At 49.0% G+C, this 27,853-nt stretch overlaps 1 protein-coding gene across 2 annotated transcripts; it reads right to left on the bottom strand.

The window, feature by feature from the left end:
- Window position 1: 1 nt before the first annotated feature.
- Window positions 2-27,853, bottom strand: SLA2 (Src like adaptor 2). Of its 2 annotated transcripts, XM_026503431.4 has the most exons (8): window positions 24,864-27,853; window positions 21,675-21,808; window positions 17,591-17,690; window positions 17,138-17,224; window positions 15,086-15,189; window positions 2,414-2,563; window positions 1,410-1,542; window positions 2-995 (listed from the first exon to the last, which is right to left on the bottom strand). In XM_026503431.4, exons 2-8 carry the CDS (start codon window positions 21,763-21,765, stop codon window positions 830-832), a joined length of 831 nt encoding a protein of 276 aa, XP_026359216.2. In that variant the 5' UTR covers window positions 21,766-21,808; window positions 24,864-27,853; the 3' UTR covers window positions 2-829. The 2 variants fall into 2 exon arrangements, with proteins under 2 accessions (XP_026359216.2, XP_057168523.1); XM_057312540.1 differs by lacking the exon at window positions 24,864-27,853 and having other exon boundaries at window positions 21,675-23,394.

Below are 27,853 nucleotides of genomic sequence, written 5' to 3'. Positions count from 1 at the left end.
CATCCCTCTTCCTTCTCTCTCTGCTTCTGTAGCGGCTCCAGCGAGGCCTCTCTTAATGAGCAGCAGGGAAATCAAGGGCTAGAGTTGGTGCGGGCTGTAGCCTTGGCTTTGTGGAGAGAGGCTTACTGATTTCTGATGCCCCTGCCTGGTGCTGAGAGACATAACTGACCTCACTTGCAGTGTGCTAGACCCAGAAGGTGCCATTTTGTGTTTGGCCACAAGACGGCAAGGCCACTGTAGCCAGGAAAGCTTAGGCAGGTTCAAATGATAAGCCACAAAATGAAATGGAGATCTTGGAGCTAGGACTGTCCGGAGAAGAGGTTTGATGGGGCTGTTTGAGAACCTGGATTGTCAGAGGTCCCCTTTGCTTTGGGGGGCCAGCTAGAGGCTGGACATCCAGGTTCTGTTGCTGTAGGAAGACATCCATCTCTTCTGCTTTCCTGTCCCTTCTAGGCCACTGTCCTACCTTCTGAAGTATAGTATTCTGAGTGAGATTTGTAAATTCTCTTTAAATGATTTTTTTTCTTCTTGATGTTAGTGGTTGTTTCTACCTAGTGGGTGGAGCTGTGGGGGGTATAGAAGGGGACTCAATAGGCAAGGGAGGAAGATGGTTCTGGAAATCCCAAACTGGGTCAAACCACAGAGGCTTAGTCTCTTTGGAGCCCTGTCCCTGTTCTCAGCTGGTCTGTACTTGAACTAGAGGTTGCAGGTGAGTTCATGGCACTGGGAGAGGGTTAAGTGACTTCTTAGGGCTGAGAGAGAGGAACAGAGGATACAAGAGCGACCTGAATTTGCCTCTGGAGTGCTCAGGCTGAGCTGCGCTGGGGGTCTAGGTGCTGTAGCATTGCATTCCCTCTTGGCCTCTGCTTTGGGCCATGGCATCATCCAAGGAGCTGCCATCAGTCAGGCTGATGTAGGAGCTGATGGCCTCCCGGAGCCCCTCACTGAGGAGAGGGGACTCCCCTAGGGCAGGTGCTTCAGAGAACAGGAGGGAGCTGTGGAGAGGGGAAGAGAGCTGGGTCAAGGAGCCTCATCCTCCTCCCTGCTCTCACCACACAGTTCAAGTTCGCACCAACTGAAAACTCCCAGTGGCTCCCCGTTCTCTGTCAGATAAAACCCCAGCTTGACTTTTCCATTCAGGACGGGTGCTTTCTGTTCTACCCCATCTTGTCTGACCTTCAATCCTGACCATCTTTGGCATCTGGGCATGCCCTCTATCCACTCCCTCTCTCTCCTTCCTGCCAGTCCCCCTCTAGTCCTGAGCCTGGCTTGGTCTCTATGAGGCCAGTCAGTACTCACTGGCTCTCCAGTGTCCCCAAAGATGACAGGCTCATTTGGGGTCGTGGGTTTCCAGGGATGGGTCCTTCTAGCTCCTTTGTTCTGCCTTCATGTTCCAGGGGTCCCCTCACCTGTCCAGCTCTTTCCAGTTGAGTGGCGCCCTCTGCACAGTCACAGGTAGAGGTGTGGACTTGCCAGGGAGTGGGCCCGTCCTCCGCAGGGCACAAGGTTCCTTGAGGAGGCAGCAGATGTCATCTGCCAACTCTGAGAAAGAGACCTAGACCCTTGACATGGCTGACTCCAGCCCTGCTTTCCTCCCTAACAACCTCCACCCTCACCCTGACAGCTTTCCCCATTTGATCAAGAGAATGATGGGGGCACCTGGCTGGCTCAGTCGGTAGAGACTCGTGATCTCAGGGTCATGAGTTCAGGGCCCCACTTTGGGTGTAGAGATTACATTTAAAAAAAGAAAAAGTGACAGGGCACAAGCCTCAGGCTGTTGATCTAGGGGCTGAGATGCAATCAGAGGTCATTCTGGGCTAGGTTTTGAAGATTTAATTTATTGTGCTTTGGGGCAGGTTGATGGACCTCTTTGAGGGCCAGTTTCTGGTTAGGAAAGTGCTTTGGGAAGAAGAAAGCTAGAGAATACTTCATCTCTATGTGTTCTATCAGTATCTACTGCATGGACCCACCCTCTAGGAAACCCCTGATCAGTTTTCCCAGGAGTGGTCTTCTCTGCCCTTTTGACACTGCCCTCGTGGCTGCATGCTCCAGTCCCTATAACAGGACAGGCACCAGGAAATTTTAAGAGTCAACCAAATTGCACAACAGTAACAGCTCTGGGCCTAGTTCCTGTGGAGAGAACTGTGCCTGCCATTGAGGTCTTGGACTCAGAACCACAATGTAGGTGAGGTACTGGCCCATATTCACACAGGAGGTCTGTGTGGCTCTGTCAGGGCATGGGATGAAGACAGAGCTCCTGGCCTACGTTCTTGGCACAGGAACTGGCATGGAGATGGAGAGGTCCCTCTTCTGCCTGTCTGGATATTCTCCAGCAGGTAAAGTGCCCAAGGGCACAACTGTCTGCCCCCCAGACCCCACGTCCCAGTGTAATGGAAGCAGGGAAAGGCCATACCAGAATAGTGATCCACTAGGGCCTGGAGTGAAGGGAAGGTGAGACGTGGTGAGATGTACAGCCAGCCGTTATCAAGGCGCTGGATCCTGTAATGTCTGATCCGGTCCCACGATGCGGGGCGGCTAAGGCGGACTGACAGGGAGTAACAACCTGAGGAGGAAAGGGTTCGGGGCAGGACTGAGGCCCTGCTGGGACCCAGCCCAGCCCAAGTTGGGAGAAGAAAGAGATGAGATAGCTACGGGGCCCAGATGGAAGGGAAGGGGGCAGGGGAGGGATGAAGACGACTCACGCTCTTGGCCATAAATGACCACACATTCGTAATGGATAGGGCTCTTGTGAGGCTGAAATGAGATCATTCGCACAGCGCGCAGGACAGGGCTGAGCACGGTTTACACGCATATTAAGTGGTGGCTGTTATTATAGACTCAAGTGGGCAGGAGTGTTAGGATGTGAACACGTGTCAGTAGATGTCCACAAGGACGTGCTGAAGGAAGAACTCTTACCGTGCTGGTGGAAAGATAAATTAGTACAAGACACTTTGGAAAGAGTTGGCGTTGACTAGCTGAACATGCATCTCACAACCAGCAGTTTCATCCCAGCATGTTACCTTAGAAATACATGAACAAGAATATTCCTGGCAGCTTTGTTTGGAAAAGTCGGAAACTACAGCCTGTGTGCCTGCCGCAGAACGGCAACACTTAGAGCAGCACAAGTTCATAACCACTACACACACAAGCCTAGAAAAATCTTCGAGATGCGCAGGAACAGCAAGCCACAGAAGGATACGCGCAGCAGGACTCTGAAGTTCACAGGCAGCCCAGACTATTGCATAAGGGTACACGTGTGGCAAGGCTCATGAAGAAAAGTAGTGGAACTATGAACAGTGAAGAGGGCGGGGCTTCGGAGGGATTGCTGTTGCACCATTTCCTAAGCTGCTAGGTGGGGGCGTGGATGTTGGTTTCATTATTAGTCTTTAACTTACACATTATACACACTGACTTAGGTGACAGAATTTTCCCAGTTTTGCTTTTTTATTTTTTAAAATCAACCTTATTGAGGTATAAGTTATACAATAAAATGCATGCATTAAAGTGTACGGTTGATGGGTTTCAACAGGCTTTAATTATTTTAAAAAAGGAGGACTGGCTAGAAAAGGAAAGCACATAGTTGAAAATGAACAGAGAGGGACGCTTGAGTGGCTAGTTGGTTAAGTGTCTGCCCTCCGCTCAGGTCATGATCCCAGGGTCCTGGATCAGGTCCCACATCAGGCTCCTTGCTCAGCAAGGAACCTGCCTCTCCCTCTGCCTGCCACTTCCCCTGCTTGTGCTCGCTCTGTCTCTGACAAATAAATAAATAAAATCTTAAAAAAAATAAACAGAGAAAAAAGACTGTGAAATCATAATACACAGGCCTGCAATAGTAGTTTTCAGCAGATGAGGATACATGTGAGAGCACTTTATGCCTAAAGTGGGATTAATTTCTTAAGTCAACACTCCATCAAAGCCAACTGGGAAGCGGGCTTTCAGTGAAATAATAGTAATAATCTGTTACTACTGTCATCTAATGACCGAAAGCCACCGGTAGCTTTCGTGTGATTGCTTACTACGTGCTTTATGTGGATTATCTCCTCTATCCTCGTAACAACGCTATGAGGTAGTACAGTCGTCCCCGCAGTACAGGTAAGAAAACTATGGCACAGAGAACCTGGAAGAAGAGGCCCTGATCCAGTCACTTACCCTTTCCCTGTGGAATGTCAACAAAAGGCAGGTGTGAATTTCCTAAACCACAGGCACTGCTCAATTTTAGGAAGTGTTTACTTTGAGGAAGTGGCCTACGCACTCTCATGAAAAAGCAGAGATTTTCAAACTGCTTTTAAAAAGCAAGTCCCGACTCTATGATGAACACACTTTGATAAAACAGGCTAAAAAGATCTCGAAAAAGATGTATCATGAAACAATCGTAGGAAAGCTGGAGTAGTTATATTAATATCAGGCAAAGTAAAATGCAAGACCAAGAGTATTAACAGAGATAAGAGGGATATTAAAAAAAACATAAAAATCCTGAATTTGTATGCAAATGCAGAGATTAAAAATATATGAAGCAAGACTGAACAGAATTAACAGAAGAAATAGACATCCATGATTATAATTGGAAATGTCAACTCCTTTTTCAGTACTTGATGGGACAGAAAATCATTAGGGATATAGAAGACTTGAACAATACAGTCAACCAATTTGACTTAATTAACATAGAACACGGCACCCAACAACAGTATACATTTTCTTTTAAGTGCACATGGAATATTCAAGATATAGACTGAACCATAAACACAGAAATTTGAAAGGATTGAAATCAACAGTTATGTGCTTGGGGTGCCTGGGTGGCTCAGTCAGTTAAGTGTCTGACTCTTGATTTCTTTCATCTCAGGTCATGACCTCAGGGTTGTGAGATCGAGCCCCACATCAGGCTCTGTGCTTAGCAGAGTCCGCTTCTCTACCCTCTCCCTCTGCCCCTCCCTGAGCGCCACCTTTCTCTCTCTCTCAAGTAAATAAATAAATCTTAAAAAGATAAAAAGTTATGGGGGCCCCTGGGTGGCGGTCAGTTGAGTGCTTTCAGCTCAGGTCATGATCACAGAGTTCTGGGATCAAGCCCCGCACTGGGAGACTGCCAAGCAGGGAGCCTGCTTCTTCCTCTCCCTCCGCCCCTGCTCCTCTCCCTCCGCCCCTGCTCCTCTCCCTCAATCTCTCTCTCTCTCAAATAAATAAGTAAAATCTTAAAAAAAAAATAGTTACGTTCTTTGACCACAACAGAATTAAATTATAAATTAATAACAAAATATCTGGAAAATCCCCAAATACCTGGGAATAACCCAGAAGTCAAAGAAGAAATCACAAGAAAAATCGGCAAATATTTTTAACTTTTTTTTTTTTTTTAAAGTAACCTCTACACCCAACATGGGGCTTGAACTCAGTACTCTGAGATCAAGAGTCACATGCTCTACTGACTGCGCGAACCAGACACCTTTTTTTTTTTTTAAAGATTTACTTATTTTAGAGAGAGGAGGAGGAGGGGCATAGGGAGACGAAGAGAGAATCTCAAGCAGACTCATTGATGAGCATGAAGCCCAATGTGGGGCTCAACCTCATGACCCTGAGATCATGACCTGAGCTAAAACCAAGGGTCAAATGCTCAACCAACTGAGCCACCTAGGCGTCCCTGGGCACCCCCCCTTTTTTTTTTTAACATTCTTTTTAAAGAAATATATATATTTTTAAAGATTTTATTTATTCATTTGTCAGAGCACAAGCAGGGGTAGCAGTAGGCAGAGGAAGAAGCAGACTCCCCGCTGAGCGGGAAGCCCAATGCTGGACTAGATCCCAGGACCCCGGGATCATGACCTGAGCCAAAGGCAGACGCTTAATCAACTGAGCCACCCAGGAGTCCCTTTAGAAAATATTTTTAATTGAATAATAAAAACACAAAAATGTGTGAGCTCAGCTAAATCAATAAAGGTACATTTGTAGCTTTACTATTTATTTTTTTAAAGTAAACTCTGTGCCCAATGTGGGATTTGAACTCATGACCCCAAGATCAAGAGTTGTGCTGTCTTTCAAATAAATAAATAAAATCTTAAAAAAAAAATTTAAAGAAGAAAAAACACCGGTTTTACACGAACTCTTTAAGAAGATAGAGGAGGTAACACTACCCCCCCCCTTTTATGAGGCCAGGATTATCTGGATCTAAAAACCAGACAAAAACATTACAAAAACGATAGATCAATATTCCTCATTTACATAGACACAGTAAGTCCTTAACATACTATTAGCAAATTGAATCTAGTAATATATAAAAAAGATAATACAGGGGCACCTGGGTAGCTCAGTCAGTTAAGCGTCCAACTCTTGGTTTCAGCTCAGGTGGTGATCTCAGGGTCGTGGGATTGAGCCCTGATGTGTCAGGCTCCACGCTCAGCAGGGAGTCTACTTGAGATTCTCTCCCCCGCTCCCCCTACTCTTCCTCCTGCTGTCTCTCACAAATAAATATTTTTTAAAAAATCCGATCATACATTATGACCAAATTGGGTTTATCCCAGGAATACAGGCTGATTTAAAAATAGAACATCAGGGCACCTGGGTGGCTCAGTCAGTTAAGAGTCTGACTTGGGCTCAGGTCATGATCCCAGCATCCTCGAATCAAGCCCCGCATCAAGCTCCTTCCTCAGCGGGGGCCTGCTTCTCCCTTTCCCTCTGCTGCTCTCCCTGCTTATGCTGTCTCACTCCGTCTATCAAATAAATAAATAAAATCTTAAAGAAAAATGGAACATCAAAAAAATGAAACATTAATGTAATTCACTACATAAATAGAAAAAAGAAAAAATATGATCACCTGAAGAAATGTAGAAAAATCATTTGACAAAATTCAATACTTATCCTGATAAAAAGCAACAGCCACAAAACTAAAAACAGAAGGTGTAATTGTTCCTATTCCTGCTATAACAAATTACCATGAATTCAGTGGCTCAAAATAACACGAACCTATTATCTTATCATTCTGCAGGTCATGAAACTGAAATGGGTTTCACTGAACTAAAATCAAGGCGTCAGCACACTTGTGTTTCTTCTGTGAGCTCTAAAGGATAATCCATTTTTTGCTTTTCCAGTTTCTAGAAGCCACCTGCATCCCTTAGTTCATGGCCCTTTCTCCATCTTTAAAGCCAGAAGCAGGGGGCACCTGGGTGGCTCAGTTGGTTAAGCGTCTGCCTTTGGCTCAGGTCATGATCCTGGGGTCCTGGGATTGAGCCTCGTGTTGGGCTCCCTGCTCAGGAGCCCGCTTCTCCCTCTCTTCCCCACTTGTGCTCTCACTATCTCTGTCTCTCTCTCTTAAATACATACATACATACATACATACATACATACATACATACATAAAATCTTTAAAAAAAAAAAGATAAAGCCAGCAGCATAAAATTCATCTCCAATCTCTTTCAAATTCTGATCCTCCTGCTTCTCTCTTATAAAGTCTCTTGTGATTTCATTGGGCTCATCTTAATAGCCCATGACAATCTCCTCATCTTAAAATTCTCAACTTAGTCACATCTCCAAACTCCCTTTTGCAATGTAAGGTAATATATTCACAAGTTCCAGAAATTAGGACTGGACATCTCGGGAGGTGGAGGGGGGTGGCGGCTATTATTCTGCCTACCACAGAAGACTACTTTCAACATAGAGTATCTGTGAAACATCTATAGGTAGTATCATACTTAATAAGAAAGACTGAATTTTTCCTCCTAACATTGGGAACAAAGCAAGAACATTCTCACCACTTTATTCATTGTACTAGAGGTCCGAGCCAGTACAATAAGGAAAAAAAAAAAAAAAGATTAAAGGTATACAGGTTGGAAAATAAGTAAATTGTATTGATAGATAATGTGATCATTTATGTAGAAAATCCTAAGGAATCTACAAAAAAGCTACTAGGACTAATAAGTAAATTTAGCAAGGCTACAGGATACAAAATCAATATACATTGAGAAGTGTGGAGTAGGGTCCCTGCTTCCTTTTCCTTGTTCTTTACCTGACTCTGGGGGCCCCTTGACTTTTGTACCTTTAAGAAGAATCTCTACTTGGGTGCCTGGCTGGCTCAGACAGTAGTAGAGCATACGATGTTTGCTCTCAGGGTTGTGAGTTTCAGCCCCACGTTGGCCTTACAGATTACTTAAAAACAAAATCTTAAAAAAAAAAACAAAACAAAACAGTCTCTTCTGAAGCTGAGCTGTGACTCTGAAATAGCTCTGTGGTTGGGAAAGAGCTAAATATCTGAAAATAAGTCCTGAAGGCCAACCAACCCCGCTGAACTAAATGACCAAGTCCCTATACCCTCTGCATGGGTCTCCAGTCACCCCATGCTGCTCACTGTCACCACAGTTACTAAAACCAGGAAGGGTGGCTGCACTGAGTATCTAGCTGGTAGGCTCAGGGATAATAAGCTCCATCAACCCCATGGGGGGTCGACAACCCCACTGTGGAGACAGGCCACCTACCAATGCCATCTGAGACTGGCCTAGGGCTGGTATCCCACGTTCCTTCTCACTGCATGTTCCAGCCGGTCCCAAATACCTACTGCTCTCTCCCAGTTCCAGGACATCTCCACTCTAACTCAGACTCCCTGGGTCCAAAGCCCACACACAGCCACATGCTAGGATACCCCTGTTGTCCCATGCTCACTAGCTGTGTCTCCAGGCACATTATTTGACCTCTCAGACCTATTTCTTCATCTGTCAAGGGGGATAACAATTCTCCCAGTCTCACCAGATCAGCACAAGGATTCAAGTGGTAAAGCAAGGAAAGCATTTAGCAGTGTCTGGCATGTAGCAAGCACCCAGTAAAACCTGTATCAGGCCTATGGCCCTCTGCTCACACTGTTCCTTTTGTAGGGAACACCCTTCCACCTGAGTAACCAGCAGTCTTCCCTTTACAGCTCAATTCTGCTCCACTTCCTTCCAGAACACCTTCCCTGCCAGGGAGAAGCCCCAGCTCTGAGCTTGCCCAGGCAGCACTTGCTTTTGTGGCACCAAGAGTCCCACTCTGCCATTGCCTGTCCCTCAGCCCTATCCCTCTCCCCAAAACACATAGAGCCAACCGGGGGCCTCCTGAAGGAGGGGTCAGATTTCTCCTTCCTCCGTCTGCCCATCTCAAAACAGCAGCACTGTGCATCTGTTACTAAGCTCTAACCCTGGCGTCATGCTCACTGCTTCCCTTCTCTCCCACCTCACATGCAGCCTGACAGCAAACCCTACTGGCTACATGCAGAACACATCCAGAATCCGACCACTGTTCACCCTGGCAGAGTCTGCAACAATGTCCCAAGTGGCTTCCCATTTCCTCCTCATCACCCTACCCCCAAATCTTCTCTTTGCAGCAGTGGAGGGATCAGTTTATGTCACTCCCCTACTCAGAACCAAGGTCCCCACCCTGGAAAGACCCCGCATGATCCCAGCGACCTTGGATTGCTGACTCCCAGCACACCTGCCCTGGCTGAGGATGTGTCTACCAAAGGCCTTTGCATACTTGCACACCTCCCGTGACCCCGTTCCTCTCTTGCTGCCTTCTTGTTTCTATGTGGTACTTATCATAATCAGACACTTCATTATTTATGTGTTCAACTGTCCATTTTGCCAACTGGTTTGTGGGCAGGGATTTTACTTTTTATATCGTTGAATCCCCACTGCTTAGAACAGTAGTTGGCTCAGAGTCACCACACAATATCCATTTGTTGAAAGAATGAATGAATCTCTGTAATAAATGTTGGATGGAGCCGTGATTACAAGCAGTTTGGAGAGTGTTTGCTACTATTTGCATGCCTCCCACTGTCTCTGAACACGTGGTATTGGGGGAAAGTCTACCCCAGCTCTTCATCCTCTCCCCTCCCCTCGATGTCTATTCATGCACTCCTTCTCTCATTTATTTATTCAGTATATGTCCCTTGAGCACTGGCTACACGCCCTGCACAAGGCCCGACATAGGTAATCGCATCTGCATACCTGGGAAGGAAGTGCTGTCCTGTCAGCACTTCCCACAGCTGGCATTTTCCTTTATGGTCTCCATTTCAAATATTTAGTTCTTGTGCTCTTAGACCACATACCCTGGTTTTTTGTTTTTCTTTTAACAACTAAATTTACAGGGGTGCCTGGGTAGTTATGAGGGGTGCCTCGGTGAAGTGTCTGCCTTCGGCCCGGGTCATGATCTCAGGGTCCTGGGATTGAGTCCCGTGTCGGGCTCCCTGCTCAGTGGGAGCCTGCTTGTCCCTCTCCCTCTGCCCTGCTTCTGCTCGCTCTGTCTCTGTCTCTCTCTCTCAAATAAATAGATTTTTTTTTAAAAAAACTAAGTTTATAGTAGCTACAGAAGTGGTCTGAGAGCAAAGGATGGCAAATAGCCTGGGAAATGACATTGAAATGGGTCATGAAGGGCGAGTGTGACTTCACCAAGTGGAAGAACGGAGGATAGTGCTTTCCAAGGCTGAGGGAGGACTGTATGCAAGGATGCAGCAGTGGAAAGAGGAAGGTGGTTTATTTACAGAATGTCCTGGTGGGCAGTGAGCCAGAAGAGAGGCTGCAGGAAAGAATGGTAGGAGCCGTAGCTGGGTGCAGGGGCTGGAGGGAGACCCACTGGGAAAAAGGCGTGGAAGATACAATGTCTTGGATTCCAGAGCTCCAGCTCCATAGCCAATGTCACATCTTGCCCTGCAGGGACCTCTGGGGCCAGGCACCATGTCTTCCCTGGTGTTCGGATGATGATACCAGGAGGTGGGGTGGGGTCCACAGTGGTATGAGGGATCAGATTGGAAGCTGTGTGTGGGAGGTGGGCCTAGCAGGACCCTCCCGATCTTCCTCTGCTAAGGCCTCTGAGAAGCTGATACCCTCGGGAATGCTGCACCTTGGACCTTCCACTGTCTGCAGCCTGAGGACAAAAACCATGACTTAGCAGGCCTGACTCAGAAGAAATGCTCAACAAGTGCTTCCCAGCCGACAGAATGGACAGAAGTGAGCCCCTCCGTGGTGGGAAGCATGGCTTGGTCATCAGTCTTCCTTACAGCACCCACCAAAGAGACACAGGACAGCAGGGAGTCAAGCGGTTAATGCTGTGGGGGCTTCGCCCTGGTGCTGACCTTTGGAGCAGTCCTGTGACCTCCACAAAGTCCTCAGTGCCCCTTCACAGACCAAGGTTTGGCGCCTGACTCGGGCTCTGCCACGACTTCCCCCAGGCTTAGGACATAAATACGTCTGCCAGAGGGACCCTAGGGAAGATGGAGAGGTCTTCCGCTCCTCAGTCGACTCCAAGCAGTGTTCTTGTGAGCTCACAGGCCCCAGGCCTTCCTCCTCGGTCCACCCACACACTCAAATTCCCCTGCAGAATTCCCTTTCCAGAGGTATATTTGGACCTTGATGCAAAGAAAAGTTGATTCCGATAGCATTCACTCAATCAATAGTTAACTATTATTATATATAACAAGATGCATTATGTAACTGTAAAAAACATTGTCTCTTACTACTTAATTCTGGCTTCCCTAGAATGGAACTGCGTTTTCAAAGTTAAAAAACATAAGAACCATCCAGAGACCTTGTGAAGGGAGCAGATTCCTGACCTCTGAGCCCAGTAAATAGTCAGATTTGGAAGGGGCCCAAGAGTCTTTCCCTGACAATTCTTGTACACTCAAGTCTGAGAACTAGTGTTCTATGACGTTACTCAGGCCCCATAGGGCTGCAGTGCCAAACTTTTTTTTTTTTTTTAATGTGGGTTCCACACCCAGGCGTGGAGCCCAACACGAGGCTTGAACTCATGACCCCGAGATCCAGACCTGAGCTGAGATCAAGAGTCAGAGGCTTAACCAACTAAGCCACCCAGGCACCACCAAACACTTTTTGACTACAAATCACAGTATGAAATTTTACACTGTGACCTAGGGCACACTTAAAATTACCTGAATCAGGGCACCTGGGTGATTCAGTCAGTTAAGCAGCCGACTCTTGATTTTGGCTCAGGTCACGATCTTGAGGTCCTGGATCGAGACCTGTGTTGGGCTCTGTGCTCAGTGAGGAGTCTGAGGATTCTCTCTCTCTCTCTCCCTCTGCCCCCAGCCCCTCGCACTCTCTCTTGCACGCCCTCTAAAATAAATAAATAAATCTTTAAAAATAATTAGGGGCACCTGGGCAGCTCAGTTGGTTAAGCATCCAACTCTTGGTTTCGGCTCAGGTCATGATCTCAGGGTTGTGAGACTGAGCCACTTGTCGGGCTCTGTTTGAGATTCTTTCCCTCCCTCTCTGCACCTCCCCCTGCTCATGCTCTTGCTCTTTCTCTAAAATACACAAAATCTTAAAAAACAAAACAAAACACCAAAACACTCATTGTTAAAATAAATAAATGTAATTTTTAAAAAACTACCTAAAGCAAAGATAGGATGAAACGGTATTTTTCCCAGTCCTAGTGATGTACCTTGATGTGTTCTGCACTTCAAACACTCCCGGGTCCAGATCCACCAAATGAAGGGGTCTCAACCCTGGCCGCATATCAGAATCACCCAGGAGACTTTCATATCTTCTAGGGCCAAGGCCACAGCCCTGACCAATTAAATCAGAAACACAGGGGCGCCTGGGTGGCTCAGCCGGTTAAGCATCTGACTCTTGGTCCCGGCTCAGGTCTTGATCTCGGGGTTGTGGGTTGGAGTCCCTCGAGGGCTGTGGGTTCAAGCCCCAGAAACTCTGGGAGTTGGGTGCAGGTATCAGTAATTTATAAAGTTCCCCAGATGATTCCAACTTGGAGCCAAGGTCTAGATCAGCATTTTTTATTTTTTTTTTAATTTTTAAGTAATCTCTGCCCAAAATGGGGCTCAAACTTATGACCCTGAGTCAGGAGTGACATGCTCTACCAACTGAGCCAGCCAGGCACCCCCTAGATCAGTGGTTCTTTATTATTAATTAATTAATTAATTTATTTATTTGAGAGAAAGAGCAGGGGGGGGGCAGAGGGAGAGGGAGAGAGAGACTGTAAAGCAGACTCTGTGCTGAGCAGAGCTGGACATGGGGTCAGTCTCACGACCCTGAAGTCATGACCTGAGCCAAAACCAAGAGTCAGACACTTACCTGACAGCCACTCAGGTGCCCCAAGATCAGTGGTTCCTAAAGTGTGGTCCCCAGAGCAATAGCATCAGCATCACCTGCTGGAAACGTAAATTCTCAGGCCCTGCCCAAGACCCACCAAGTAAGAAATCTGCGTGTGTGGCCAGTTCTTTGTTTTAAGCCCTCTGGGTGATTCTGATGGCCACCCAGATTTGAGACTCACTGCTCCATAACCACTGAACTAAACTGACTCCTTGGCCCACAGAGGGGTCTTAACCTGCAGCTTGACAAATAGTGTCCTAAAGGAAGACTCAGATGAGAGATTAGAAATTAGTACTGGGGAAACTTCTGCCTTTCCTGCAGAACTGACGAATCTCTTCCTTTCGCGACAATGAGAGCTGCATTCTGATCTACCCCCTTTAGGGGTTGGCTGTAGGGAAGCTCAGAGTCAAATCTGACCTTCATCTCAGCAGTCATGTGGGATATAGTCCATATTTATGGATCTTTAATTTTTTTAAGATTTTACTTATTTATTTGAGAGAGAGAGCACGTGAGCACAAGCGGGCAGAGAAGCAGGCAGAGAGGCAGAGGGAGAGGGAGAAACAGACTCACTACTGAGCAGGGAGTCCAATGCCAGGCTCAATCCCAGGACCCCGGGATCATGACCTGAGCCGAAGGCAGATGCTTCACCGACTGCGCCGCCCAGGTGCCCCTGTTTACGGATCTTTAAAAATCGTTATCTGCTTTCTCCTTTATTTCCCAGCCAGTTCCTCTTGTATATGTGTCTTCTTAGTAAAGTGCTGGTCACTATGTGGTTGTGGCTGAACCAGGCCAGAGGAGGAGTGGGGATGGGGCAGCTGAGCACGGAGCACTTCCTGTGGCTTCTCAAGCTCACTGGGGCCTGGTTTGCAGCACCCCTGCCCCAATCAGCTCCACTACTGTGGTTTCCTGTTTGCAGCCTGCACTCAGGCCAGCCCCCAGCCCCAGCCCCCCTTTGGGTGTAAGGGGGGATGGTAATGCTGTCTGGAAAGTAGCAGGAGGGGTTAGGGAGAGGTCAACCCATCGAGCTTCTGAAGGAAGGGGAGAAGAGGCAAAGATGTGCTGGAGGGGGCCCCGGGAGGGAGACTGAGAGCAAAGGACCCTGACAACCCACCATGGTTGGTTAAATTAGGGCAAGCGCAAGAGGCCTGTCCTCATTCCCAAGTATCTTCCCCCTAGTCTACCACTGAGTTTGCAATTCCACCATTATTGTGACACATGGGCCTTTCTTGGGTGTCTGAAGTGAGGAGGACCTCAGATGGGTTTGAATCTCAGCTTCATAGCTGCGTCTACCCAGGCAAATCGTTTCTCTTCCTAAGCCTCAGTTTCCTCATCTGTAAAATGGGGACAGTGGAACTACAATCCCCACAGCGTTGTTTGAAGATACTTAAAGGGCCTACCATAAACATCAGTGTCGCCACTCTTTCAACGTCCTTCTCTGCCCCCACTGTAAGGGTCTCAGGGCAGCAGCTCAGAGGGCGGCAGGGGCATCACAGATAGACTCTATCAGCTTTGTGTTTTGTTTGCAAAAGTCCTGTACCTGAAGTGGGAAAAGGCCCATAGGAATGTGCAATGTGACATGTCCCTTTGTTTCCCCAACTTCCCCATCTGTACAGTAGAAAGAAGATCAAGAGCTGACTTCTAATGAGTTTTCTGGCTTTGACTGGCAGGTGACCCAGAGTACAGAGACCCCGTGAACTTGACAACTTTTTGCCAAGAGATCAGGACTGTGATGCGTTTTGCAGAGAGAGGAATTGTTGCCGGTCAGGGCAGGGAAATCCTGTGACTATACTCTATTACAAGTCCCAGTTGCCAAAGTGTAGGCTGAGCCTGGATTCCCACTGTGGGCCATTCACACCCACTTTTAGAAATGGGCTTTCATGGCAGCAACATGGTGGTCAGTCAGCCAAACTGCCTGACTCCAAGGCCAGGTACTCCAGCCCTTCCCATTTGATGTCCCACCTATACCCCCAAGTCACCTCTTGGCGTTCAAGGGAGAAGCCAGGGCTGAGCTTACCCACCTCTCCTAGTCTGGCTCTCCCGGATGAGGAAGGCCCCTCCAGAGTTTCCAGGCAGCAACAGCAGTTCTTCAGCTTTCTCCCGGCTCAGGCCCTCATACAGCCACCTGCAGGAGGGACAGAGAGAGGTCAGCCTGGGTGTGGGTGGGCCAAGACTCTACTCAGACCCCTCCTTCCTCTCTGGGCCTCAGAGTTCCATCTGTACCTTGGTCTCCAAGGGCCTCCCAGCTTTGTCTTGGTCCTGGCTCCAGAGGCCACAGAGGACAACCTCATGGGGTCAGCCCCCGTCTTTTCTGCCTGGAGACCTCACTCCCAAGTGGCCAGGAGGCTGGGGGAAGGTGGGATGATCACAGACGCCTATCACTGCCCAGCTCCTCTAGCACTCCTACGCTAGCCACTCATCTTTCCAAGAACTGCCTGTGTGTATGTGTGGTGTTTTAGTGAATATTTTCTTTGAACATTTTAAAGTTTAACTTTGCAGCCAAAAGGCATGCGGGTGAACATGTATTCATTATCAATGAAATCTAACTCCCATTGGCGCTTATTTGAGGGTAGAAATGTTGGAACTAGAATGTTCAAGACATTCTAAAATCTTGGAAAAAATCATCAACATATCAATCACCATAAGTGCCTCCCAAAGCACAGATCTTCATGGCCTACTCCTTGGGGCCTCTTTCACTGCTGGATTGTTGATTACTCTGGCCCCCCATTTTTCTTTCTCCTTTCACTTAATCCTTCACCTATATATATATATTTTTTAAGATTTTATTTATTTGACACAGAGAGAGAGAGAGCGAGCACAAGCAGGCAGAGCAGCAGGGAGAGGGAGAAGCAAGCTCCCCGCTGAGCAGAGAGCAGGACATGGGGTGGGATCACGACCTGAGCTGAAGGCAGACGTTTAACTGACTGAGCCACCCAGGCGCCCCAACTATATGTTCATGAAGGACTTAACAGCAATGGAAACTCAGGGTGGTTTTGCAGGAATTTTTTGGCTTAGTATTCCATCGGCCTTCTAATGTCCCCAGAGTCATGCCCTATGGTCCCTGGGAAAACCTACAGAAGCCAACTTGATGGAAATGGCTGCCTCCCTGTCATCGTGTGAAATTCCACAGTCAAAACCAGAGTCAGGGTTGAGTCCACTCCAAGGAGATAAATCAGAGAAGTTGATTTGTGCCAGCAGCAAACTGAGCCTAGTTTTACAGTAAATAAAACAAGTCATTCATACGACTTACAAACATGGAGGAAGTAGAGTGGCAAGGGAAGGGGACTCTTGGAGCTGGCCAGTGCTTCCTTGGCTGAAACTTCAGTGCTGCACGGGGGATGCAAAACCTCTGGCCGGCGGGGCCAGGCCAGCAGGAAACAACAGGTGCAACGATCTCTCTGCGAGCTGATTCTGCGAGGTGTCCGCACGTCTGGGGGGCCCTGAGCTACTTTATCAGAGGCAGACATCCCGCGAGCCTCAAAGAAAGATACCATCCAGTGCCAGAGCTGTACTTTCTCTCAAAACCGAAGAGCGGCCACCACAGCACACAGCGTTCTTGCCTGACTCCGTGTTACATGGGTTGATCCCACCGAAAGGCAGTTCTCTTCCTTTCTCTCTCATGACACAGAATTTGCTCTGGAGTTGGTTTCTTTTGTCACTCACTCGTGGTGAGCAATGGCATCCCCGTGTCCTGCCCACTGTGAGGCCCCTCTTAGAAGGGCAGACTTGCCGAGATAGGGGGCGCCACCCCTCCATTTTCTTGCCTCAGGACATTTAAGACACGTATGCAGCTGCTCCCTTTCAACATTCTCCTCCACGGACTCCTGGCCACCCTCCCAAGCCCAGAGGACATCTCTATGGGGCCTTCCTGAGCCCCCTCCTCTGGGCTCCCGAGTCTCGCAGGCCGACCTAAGAGCTCAGGCTAGCGGTTCGCTCTTCTGGAGGGCAGGGCCCGGGCCTGATTCTCCCCTGTCCTCAGTTTTGCTCAGCACAGGACTGGCCATAAAGAACCATGCTTGTGGGAAGAGAAAGCAGGAAGTTCCCCTAAGGCAGGCCCTGGGGTGTGAACTCACCCGTGGGAGATTTTGGCCACGTGGCTGCTGGGGACGCTGTATTCTGTGCCTGAAACTTCTGACATCACCGTCCACCAGTCTCCATCTCTGGAGAGAGAAAGGAGAGGGGAAATGCTCATTTAGATTCCTGAGAACCTGCCAGGCTGGCTCCTGCAGCTGGCCGTCTGTCCCGCCTGTGTTTCCCAGGTTTCCTTGCACCAGCCAGTGCTGCTACCTCCTGGGTAGGAAATGGCACGATTCAGGACACCTGCGAGGCCCTGCCCACCCACGGCTTCTCCCTATGGGTGTGTCAGGCTTCCTAAATCCCACCATTAGGGCCACGTGTGAGCTCAGCGCCAAAGGCCATGCTCTTTTCTCCTGGAGGGAGGGGCCCCTTCTCCCATGAGTGCATCTTCAGGTGCCAGGGGAGGAAGCAGAGTGCCCCATCCTTCCCCCCATTAGGACAGGACTTACTCAGAGACGATGGTCAATGGATCCCCCAGTCTCAGTGACAGCTCTATGTGCTCGCCTACCGGGAAATTGCCCAGGGCCACGGCCGTCGCCCTGCTTCTTTCTGGATGGAGGGACAGAGATGGTTACCCTCTTGGCCAGTCTTCTCTTCACATGTGAAGTCTAGTGGAGTCTGGGCTTTCCACCATCAACCCCGCCATGAACACCCTGGGGAGCATGTCTGCTGGGATCCCAGAAGGGCTACCCTGGAATCTGAAGCTTTACCAGTGGCCTCTGCAGAGCCCTACAGATGCCCAGACATCTTTTGGGGTCAGCTCAGGGAAGGGGTTGGTGTGGTAAGAGGAGTGGGGCTCCTGGCTACAAGCACTTTTTATATGGAGATGTTCAAGAAGATCTTGATAAAAGGATTCTGCTGCTCAGCAAACTTAAAAACTAGAACTCTAAGCAGGTATCAGCACAGATCTCAGGGCTCCAATTCTAAAAGTTCTAATGACATGGGCACTGAATGACTAACCTTTAGGGCTGAGGTCCAGAGGTGAGCATGGGAGGAAGAGGGCTGCTGGAAGGGCCAGTGAAATCACAGATGCAGATGGGCCTTGTAACTCCAGAGTGCCATGCACGTGGGTAGCATGGCTCTCCCACGGCCTTTATCCAGAATGATAGGTGTAGGTCCATGCTGCCCCCAGTAGAAGTGGGGTCACAGGGGCCCACTGTGTTACGCCCGGCCCAGAGCAGACATCAGCAGGTATGTGTGTCCCAGTCAAGTGTCCTGGCCACATGTCTGCCGTCCCTTACTGAGCAGCTGCTGGGTGTCGGGGTCTGACTGGGTACATCACTTTGGCCCTCACAAGCCCCTGAGGTAGTCCTCTCGGGTCAGCCCCAGCACGCAGCGAGGCAACTGAGGTGAGACAGGGCACTGTGCCAGGAGTGGCTCCTATGCCACTCCCTAGCCCTCTGCTTATGGGGCACTGTTGGAGTCGGTGACCATTGTGGCTACTCACAGGCCCAGGTTGGGGGGACTTGGCTAGACAGCAGTAGCACCTCTCCACAAAAGCTCCAGACTCCCTGGGATGCTGATATTCAGAGAGGGAGTTCACAGAGCCAGAGGATGCCAAGCTTCCCCCCACCCCCACACTACCACACTGGTCCCAAGGACATGGTGGCCATGAGGATAATTTTGAGGTTGGATGGTAGGTGGCAAGCGGCTCCCTTAGCACAGGATGCTCACGCCCTCATCTACGTCAGGGATCAGCCCGCCTAGTCTAACTAGACCTCCTGATACCTGTCCAGGCCTTCTTGTCCTGAAAACCCTGCCCTCCACAGGCTGCTGAGATCCACTTCACCCACATCCCAGTGTCCCTCCCTCTCCTTCCTCTTCATCCCATCTCTGAAACAAAGGGAAAAGAGAGACACACTTGTCAGCACACCAATGCATCAAGTTGTGAAAAGCAGTCAAGTTCAGCATGAAAAGTTTATCTGTCTCATAGATGCTCCTGAAGGAGCCAAGGCCTCAGAGGGCTCTGTGATGCCCTCTAGACAGATGCCCCAGGAGATGGGGGAGGGAGAGCAGATGGACAGACAAGGACCGAGGGGATGGGGCATTGGTAGGGCAGACCTGGAGCTGGACACTCTGTGGTATAAGGGCCTATACTCCAGGTAGACATGGGAAGAATGAGACTGATCCTGGAAAGGGACGGTTTCCTATGTGTCCTCCCAGACACATGTGCCCATCTACGTGGTGACCCTGGACTGGAGCTCCTCAGAGCTATCTGCAGCACAGGGCCTGGCCATCCCACAGCGCTGGGAAATGCCTGAAGCCTGAATAAACAATGCAAGCAAGTCTTGTGGAGAGAGTCCTCCAACAAGGGAGAAACCAAGCAGCCTGGAAGGACCCCTCTCCTCCTGGAAGACCTGGCATTGTGCTCCTGGTTGCCACTGGGCTGCATATGCTGTCCCCGAGTGACCCATCTGCCTGGCTGACTTGCCTTCATCCTTCACGCCCTGGATAAAATATCCCTTCCTTGGTGAAGCCTTCCTGATGAGTCCCTCAGCACACACTGTTAATCAGAGTCCCTTAAAACAAACTGTCACCAAAATTGAACACAATCATAACTGATTGTGGATTTAGAGCCTTTCTCTGGGGCTCGACTGTCCCTGAAGGCAGGGACTGTGCCTATCTTGTCCATTGCTATGCCCCCTGGTCCTGGCACAAGGCCCAGTATGGGGTAGAGCCTCGGTAGATTTTGGATGGATGCAAGGCTGATGAACAAATGACTCATGGACGGGGCTGCCCCAAAATCTGTGTTCCTGCTGGGCTCAGGGGTGGACATACCAAGAGAGAGGCCCTTCCTTCCCCCTGGAGACTCTGTCAGAGAGGGAAACACAGTTCCCCTCGGGTCTCACAGGCAGGGAGAGCCCCCTCAGCACCCACCGGGGGTCAGCCCCCTCAGCGGCCTGGCCGTGCCTCAGAGCAGCCTTGGGGCCGCAGCCTATGGCTAGATTCAGAGGAAATGAGGGGGAGGTCTGTGTGGTTTCCAGGTCTCTTCCTGCAGGGCCTGGTGGGCCTCAGGCTCCCTGTAGACTGAGTGACTAAAAGGAGGCAGCTGCCTCCCGCCAGGAGAATGACAGAGCCCAGGGTGTTAATGCCTATGGGAGGCTGGCATTAGAGAGAGGAATATATTAGGGGCAGGGCTGAGGAGGGGGAAGAGGCCCCAGCCATTGCTGGGGAGTTTCCAGTCTGGTGATAGCTTCTGCCCAAACATAGACGTCCAGATATTTGTCTCTACAGTCTCCTGGTTTTGTTTAAGTGTGTGTCCACGTCCTTCCTCCTAAAAGCGCTGCTTGGTTTAGAGTCATTTGTTATCTGCGATGGTTAGTTTTGTGTGTCAATGTGGCTAGCCCACAGTACCCAGACACTGGGTCAAAGAGCAGCCTAGAAGTCTAGATGTTGCTGTGAAGATGTTTTTAAGATGAGATAACAATTTAAGTCAGTGGACTTTGAATAAAGCCGATTACACTCCATAATGTGGGTGGGCCTCATCCAGGCAGTAGAAGACCTTAAGAGAAAAAGACTGAGGTCCTCCAAGGAAGAGGGCATTCCAAACTTGACTCTGGAATTCTGCAGCATTAACTTGGGCCTCTGGCCTGCCAGCCTGCCCAGCAGATTTCAGCCTTGCCAGCCCCCACAGTTGCATGAACCAATTTCTTAAAAATAAGTTCTGTGTCTACACACACACACACCCACGTACACATAATCTATTGGTTCTGTTTCTCCAGAGCACCCTGATGAATACATCATCGAAACCCCAAATCAGGATGTGATTCAAGAAAGGATTTGTGGGTCGTTTGGGGGAACAAGAAACAAACTGGGCCTATAGTTTTGATATCAAAGTAACAGAATTTCTAGGATATTTTGGTTGTCTAATTGTCTTAAACACTGGCATTTTTAGTTAGAATGATTTTGAAAATCATAGTTGCAGGCTCAACATAGGCATTATAGGTCCCAATTTTTTCCAGTTGCTTCCAGTATTTCACAGGATAAGAAGAGACACTGTGGAAACACACTAACCAGTACAACTTTCTGTGAGGAAGGAAATGTCTCTAACTGGGCTGTCCAATAGGTGGCCATTAGCCACATATGGCTTTCGAGCACTTGAAAAGTGGCTGGTATGACTGAGGAGCTACCTATTTAACCTAATTTCATTTTAATGAATTTTACTTTGAATTTAAATGGCCACAGACAGCTAGAGGCTATTATAACAGCGCAGCTTTGGAGAGCTATAGAACTGGGGTCGGTCTTAGAGCTGCCAGCTCAATTTCCTAATAAACTGAGGAGGAGGGAAGCCCTTCTGGTTAGCACCTGTCACTCTCCCACATTTTCTAGTTTATCAGGTTGTTTAATGTTCTGACTCCTGAAACGTAAGCTCCCCCACAGCTGGGACCCTGCCTGTATGGTTCACGGGGAAGGGCCTGGTATACAGCAGGCTCTCATTGACACTGGAAGCCATGCTGGAGTGGCTGGTCAGGAAAGCTCACAGAGGCAGCGATGTCTGGGGCCATGCAGCCTTACTGTGTCTGGGAAGCCTACCTGCTTGCATGGGCACAGGGCCTGGTTCTTGGACAGAGGGGCTCGAGCTTGGGCTTGGCAGGGTTTTCCCTCTGCTGGGCTGACCTCCCATCGTTCCTCAGCAGAACACTCAGAAGTACATGGCCGAGAGAAATCTGAAAGAGATGCTGCAATGGACACAGAGGCTCTGGTCTCCAGACACCCTCTCCCTCCCCAGCTCAGCCCTGCTGACAAGAGCGAATGATCCCCCTCCCAGCAGGACCAGGCTCCAGCCCCTCCACCAGACTCTGGAGGCTCTCTTCTCTGCAGCTGGACCGTGTCCTCTGGTGGGCCCATTTTTCCACGCTGCAGCCATGCTCTGTTCTTTGCTTCTGGGCCTTTACCTGTGTGGTACCCCTCCTACTGGTTGGTCTGCCCTTTCCCCTGGGGGCCTGTCTGGATCCGGGGCCTATCTGGATCCCACCCTTCCCTGGGATTTCTCTGAATCTCCCAGCCATCATTCCTATAACCTACTCAGAACCATTTCCTGACCTGGGATCACACTGGCAGGGGACGAGATGAGAGGACCCATGACTAGGATTAGAAGTGGGCAAGGGGGATCTGAGGAGGCTTGGGAGCTGGTGTCATAACAAGCTAAGGTGACAATGAGCACATTGTATTGGTGTCACAGGGCAAAGTAAGATGACTGGGAGACTGTATGGCCACAGTGATGACTTGCAAGGCTTTGGAGGGATTGGCTGTTGAGCCACTTCCTTGCTCTTTGCCTCCATTTCCTCATCTGAAAAATGGGGATAACAATACCCAACACTCAGGTCCAAAAGATAAGGCATGCGAGAAGCTTGGTCAGGGCACACTTTTTCTTTATTGTGCTCTGAATGTCGCCTCATGAGAGGCCACTCCTGGGAGCCTTCCCCTTTTTTCTCTTTCTCAGCAACCTGTTGCGTTCCTTCCCAAGTTGGATTTGGTGTTTTTTAATATTTTATTTTTAAGTAATCTCTACACCCAACGTGGGGCTCGAACTCACAACCCTGAGATCCAGAGTGGCATGCTCTACTGACTGAGCCAGCCAGGTGCCCCCCCTTCCCAAGTTTTAATTATTCATTTATTAGACTGTTTATTTGCTTAATTTGCCATTATTCCATAGCTCAATGAGGACAAAAATCTCTTTTTGTTTGCCTGTTTTCTCAACATTTCATGAGGCACCTGGCCCATAAAAGGCACTCAACAACATTAACTAAATGCACAAAGTGATTATTAGCTCTTCGGACAGGTGTCTTATCCTTAGGATAATTTTAATTTCCAGAGTAATGCTAGGTTTTTCAAACACTTTATTAAAGTGTTTCAGGGAGGTAGTTTCATTCTTTCAGATGGTTTCATCCTTTTCATGGAGATGAGGAATAATTATACCAGCTTGGTTCCCTGGAGGAGCTCACGGAATGGCACAGTGACCTAGCAAGCTCTGGCCTTGCCTTTGAACCCTTCACCATGTCTGAGTAAGGATGGGTTTCTGTCATCATCACAGAGAGTTCTGTACTCATGGGGATGGAGCTCCTTAATACAAAGTGGGCCCATCTTCAGGAGACGGTTCCTGGCAGCCACTTCCGGCTCAGATTTGGGGATCCTGAAACCTTGGCAGGCTGAGACAGAACTGCTGCTTCCTGAGGAGGTCTCTACTGCCCTCACTGCTAGGTCTCCCCTTCACATCAGGTTTTCAACATTCCTGCTGCTCCCCAGCCTTGCCTTTCCCCCTGGGCATCAGATACAAGCTCTTTTTTTTTTTTTTTTTTAAAGATTTTATTTATTTATTTGACAGAGAGAGACAGCCAGCGAGAGAGGGAACACAAGCAGGGGGGAGTGGGAGAGGAAGAAGCAGGCTCCCAGCAGAGGGGCCTGACGTGGGGCTCGATCCTGTAACACCAGAATCACGCCCTGAGCCAAAGGCAGACGCTTCACTGCTGTGCCACCCAGGTGCCCCCAGATACAAGCTCTATGCTTAACTGTGCAGACATGAGTCCAGAAAATCTCAGGGAGAGATCTCTCCTGGGTAGCATGAGTGATTAATTCAGATCAACCACCTCACACAAAGCATGTAGCCTGTCTCTATTTGAATCGGGGATAGTACCAACTCCATAGGGTTGTGGGGAGAAGTAAGGGAGCTCACATAGAGTGGGTGCTCAGTAAAGGTTAGTTTCCTTTCCCCTCCTTCAGCAAGACAAAGTCACCACAGTCACCAACTGCACTAAACCTAGAGACTTCTTCCTACAGCAGGTGAGCTGGGTAGGAGAGCCACACTCAGGCTGGAAGCACCCCCCTCCCCCCCCAACCTCTGCCAGCTCCCTTCACCTGCCCTGGTCAGGGCCAGGCAGCTTCCTGGGGGTGAAATGAAGACCATGGTATACACAGGCCTAGAAGGAGGTGGTGGTCAAAACTTTACAGAGAATCTAACTATTAATTGCACATGTATTTAAACAATTTACTGTGTGCCAGGCACTTTCTTGGGGGCCCCGGGCCAGTGGGTAGAAGGAAGGAGTAAAGGCAGCTGAGACCAGCACACTGCCTACTGTTGTTTCTTGATCTTTTCACTTGATCCTTTGAGAGGTCGGCAGCTTTGAAACCCATGCACATACAATGATCAGGGCTCAGAGAGGGCAACTTCGTGCTCACTCTCACACAGCTGGTTAGTGCACAGCTGGGTCTACAAATCCATGTCTTTTGTGTTTTTGTGCTTCTGAAGATATTTCTCAGTGGGGGAGGTAAGAGTGATGAATTTGGATTGAGCTAAAGGGAGACCTCTCTCTCAACTGAGAAACATCACCCTTTTGAGAGGAACTGTAGACTCTACGGCCGAAAATGCCATCAGAGATTATAATTCAGATGCCTCTCATTCACTGACGCTGGAAGGCTGTAGCCCAGAGGGAGCCCCAAAGTCATACAAGCACGTTGGTGACCAAGATGCGACCAGAACAGGCATGAAGACAAGCTGGAGGGCATAATGTAATTCTCCGGGGTGTTTGTGGGGCGTACAATCAAAGGTGGAATGGGGAAGCCTGGGTTCCTTTATGGACCCTCAAAGCTAGCCCCTTATATTATCACCAGAACTTCTTTTTTTGGAATTTGTCCCCCTACTGTAAAGCCCACTCCCAGCCTCTGAGGGGACCATCCTTCCTCACAGTCCCGGAGCCATCAGAAAACAAAAGCAAATATACTTACTTGGTTTCCTGTCATCAAAGCTTGGGGCGGGGGCTCAGCTTAGATGCATGCTTTGGCTGGAGAGTTAGGGCTTTGGAGGGCCCTTCGGAACATCTGCCAAAGTCCTTAGTCCTAGGACACCCAGAATCCTCTCAGCCTGGGAGACTCTTCAGGGAGATGCTCCTGGTATCTCTTTGGGTAGTTCTGCATCTGCTGTGGTCAGCAGTTTGTAGACCTGGGATGGGACAGGAGACTGGTGCTCCTTAGGGACCCCCCACCCTGGACAGCCCTCCCAAGCACAGCTGGGCCAGGGAAGAAGGCCCAGGGCTTTTTGAACTTTGTCATGGGGTCCTTGGGGCTCCCAGCTCACATCTGCAGGCTCTGTGGTTCTCACAACCACCCATTTCCTCTGACGGCATCACAGACCATCAAGGAGCCACCTTCCCCCAGTTCCTGTTTCTAAAGGAGAAGCAGCTGCCTTGTCATGATCCTACAGGGAGAGGTTCTTCTCTGGCTTTGTGGCTTGGTCTTGCCTGAGGAACACAAAACTGAAGTAAAGGAGGAGTTCCCGATGCCTACCTGACCATTATAATCCTCTGAAGTTCTTGGTGTCAGCTTCCTCCATCTTCTGAATCCAAGTCAGCAGGGGAAAGCCTGGGAATCTGAATTTTATATACTCCAAGAGATGCCCTCAACTGGCATCTGCCTTGGAGTGATGTGTCCTAACCTTTAACATGTATAGGCATCCCTTGGGCATCTTATTAAATAGCAGATTCTAGTTTGGTGGGTGGGGGGTGGGATTGAAGACTCTGCATTGCTAACAACTCCCAGGCAATACCCATATTGCTGGTCCATGAACCACACTTTTGAGTAACACGACCAGATCTATGAGATCAGAAACTCCATGGGTGGGGCCAGCAATTGCTTTCCACGAGCCCTCCAGGTGTTCTGATGCATAGCCCAAATCTGAGAGTCATTCAGCTAAGATAAAGAAATCTCTGAGATTAGTGTATTACCTTCAGTCATTAAAATTTAAATAAAAGTTCCATCTCATTAGAATCTAAATAACCACACCTACTGCCGCCTTTCCATTAGGGTCTTAGTATTCCTGGAGACATAATTTTTCTTAAAGATTTTATTTATTTGAGAGAGAGGGAGAGTGCACAAGCAGGGGGAGGGGCAGAGGGAGAGGGAGAAGTAGAATCCCCACTGAGCAGAGAGCCTGATGCAGGGCTCGATCCCAGGACTGTGGGATCATGACCTGAGCCCAAAGCGCTCGCTTCACAGACTGAGCCCCCTGAGACGTGCTTTTTAACCAAAAGGGCCACAAAATAGCTCCTGACTCCAGTTCAGACTATGAAGCCTTTACTGGGGCCCTGCCAGCTAGGACACACTCCAGCTCAGGTTCTCCCTTTCTCCCAGGGAAGGCTGGTTTGAGACTTAACTTCATGCACTCTTGGTGTGAAGAGCTGGAGGAGCCAGAGTGGAGGCACAACCTGTGTAAGGAAGTTCTAATCAGGACGTTAGAGTGGGTGAAGGCCACTCAAGGATGTGGCCCATGGCAGGGAGGGGACTGAGGACAGGTCCACCCTCCCGCTCCTGTCTGCATACCACTCTGATGGCTACCTTCTTATTTGACAGAAAAGACTTTCAGACTGGCCTCAAGGTGAGGTCCAAGAAGCCACCTGAGAATTAGTTTAAAAGGCCAGATTTGCGGGGCACCTGGGTGGCGCAGTTGTTAAGCGTCTGCCTTCGGCTCAGGGTGTGATCCCGGCGTTCTGGGATCGAGCCTGCTTCTTCCTCTCCCACTCCCCCTGCTTGTGTTCCCTCTCTCGCTGGCTGTCTCTGTCAAAAAAAAAATCTTAAAAAAAATAAAAAGTCCAGATTTGCTGCTTATTAGTTTTGTGACCATTTGTAGTTACCTCTAGGCCGGTTTCTCAACCATGAAATGGGACTAGCATGTATCTCACTGGCCCATTATTAGGAAACATACAGGAAGGTGGCAAAGGTCCCCAGCCTAGAGTAGATGCTCAATAAAAGGCTGAATATGAAAATGCACTGGTTTTGGAAGAACTGGGGAATTTTTCAGGCCAGGTGACCTTGACCAAAACACTTAACTCTCCTCAGCCATTTTTTGTCTGTAGAACAGACCTGACTACTTTGCAGGGATGACGTGAGAACTGGGTAAGATGATTTATATGGAAGAGCTTTTCATCTTTTATAGTCTACCTGACCACTTCCTTGACTCTCACAAGACAGGCACCCAAGTGTTTTTGGACTGAACAGGGAGCAAGGAAATGAAAATTGAGAAAGGAAAAAGTAAGTATGGACGAGTCAGGTGTAGTCAGTTGGGGCCTGACTCCAGGCACAAGGCTAAGGTGGGAAAGCACGTGACCATCCATGTCTGGTGTAGCCCCGAAGGCTGGAGTGATGTGGGTTTTAAGAGCAACTGTGTCCATCAGACCACCTTCAGCTCAAGAACTGTTATCCTGTATTGCCAAGAACTCAGCTTGGTGATCTGTGTCTGTCCACGTGCATTTGCTTCATCTCCTCTCCCGGAATGAACAGGGTCCACGCCATTTTACAAGTATCTCCCACAGACACAGCAATCTTGATGTACTATATGGTAGCAGCAGAGCCTGGATCATTTGAAACTGACCCAAGGTGGTGGCCTCCTGATATCACTGTGGGTACAAAGAGCCATTTCTGGAGAAATACAGTCTGGCCTGTTTGAGGAACCCAGGCAAGTGGCTGCAGATTACTACCCTGGGGCGGGACCCAGCAACCCCAAACAGGTGGCAGGGCTGAAATGTGGAATGCCTTTCCAAGACCTTAGCTTTCCTCCTCCATAAACAGCATGATCAGGCTTCTCACAATTTTTAGTTTGAGGGGAACAGAGGTGTGTCAGATGGGCTTCGAGTTCAATCCTAGATGGGTTTACTGGTATGACCTTGGGAACATTATTTATCCAGAGTCTTCTTGGGTGAATAATAATCAAATATGTGAAAATG

This window comes from Ursus arctos, unplaced genomic scaffold (assembly GCF_023065955.2).
Source record: "Ursus arctos isolate Adak ecotype North America unplaced genomic scaffold, UrsArc2.0 scaffold_16, whole genome shotgun sequence".
Taxonomy (NCBI): Eukaryota; Metazoa; Chordata; class Mammalia; order Carnivora; family Ursidae; genus Ursus; species Ursus arctos.
Note: the sequence above shows the minus strand (reverse complement) of the source record. Positions and strands in the feature narration are given on the sequence as shown.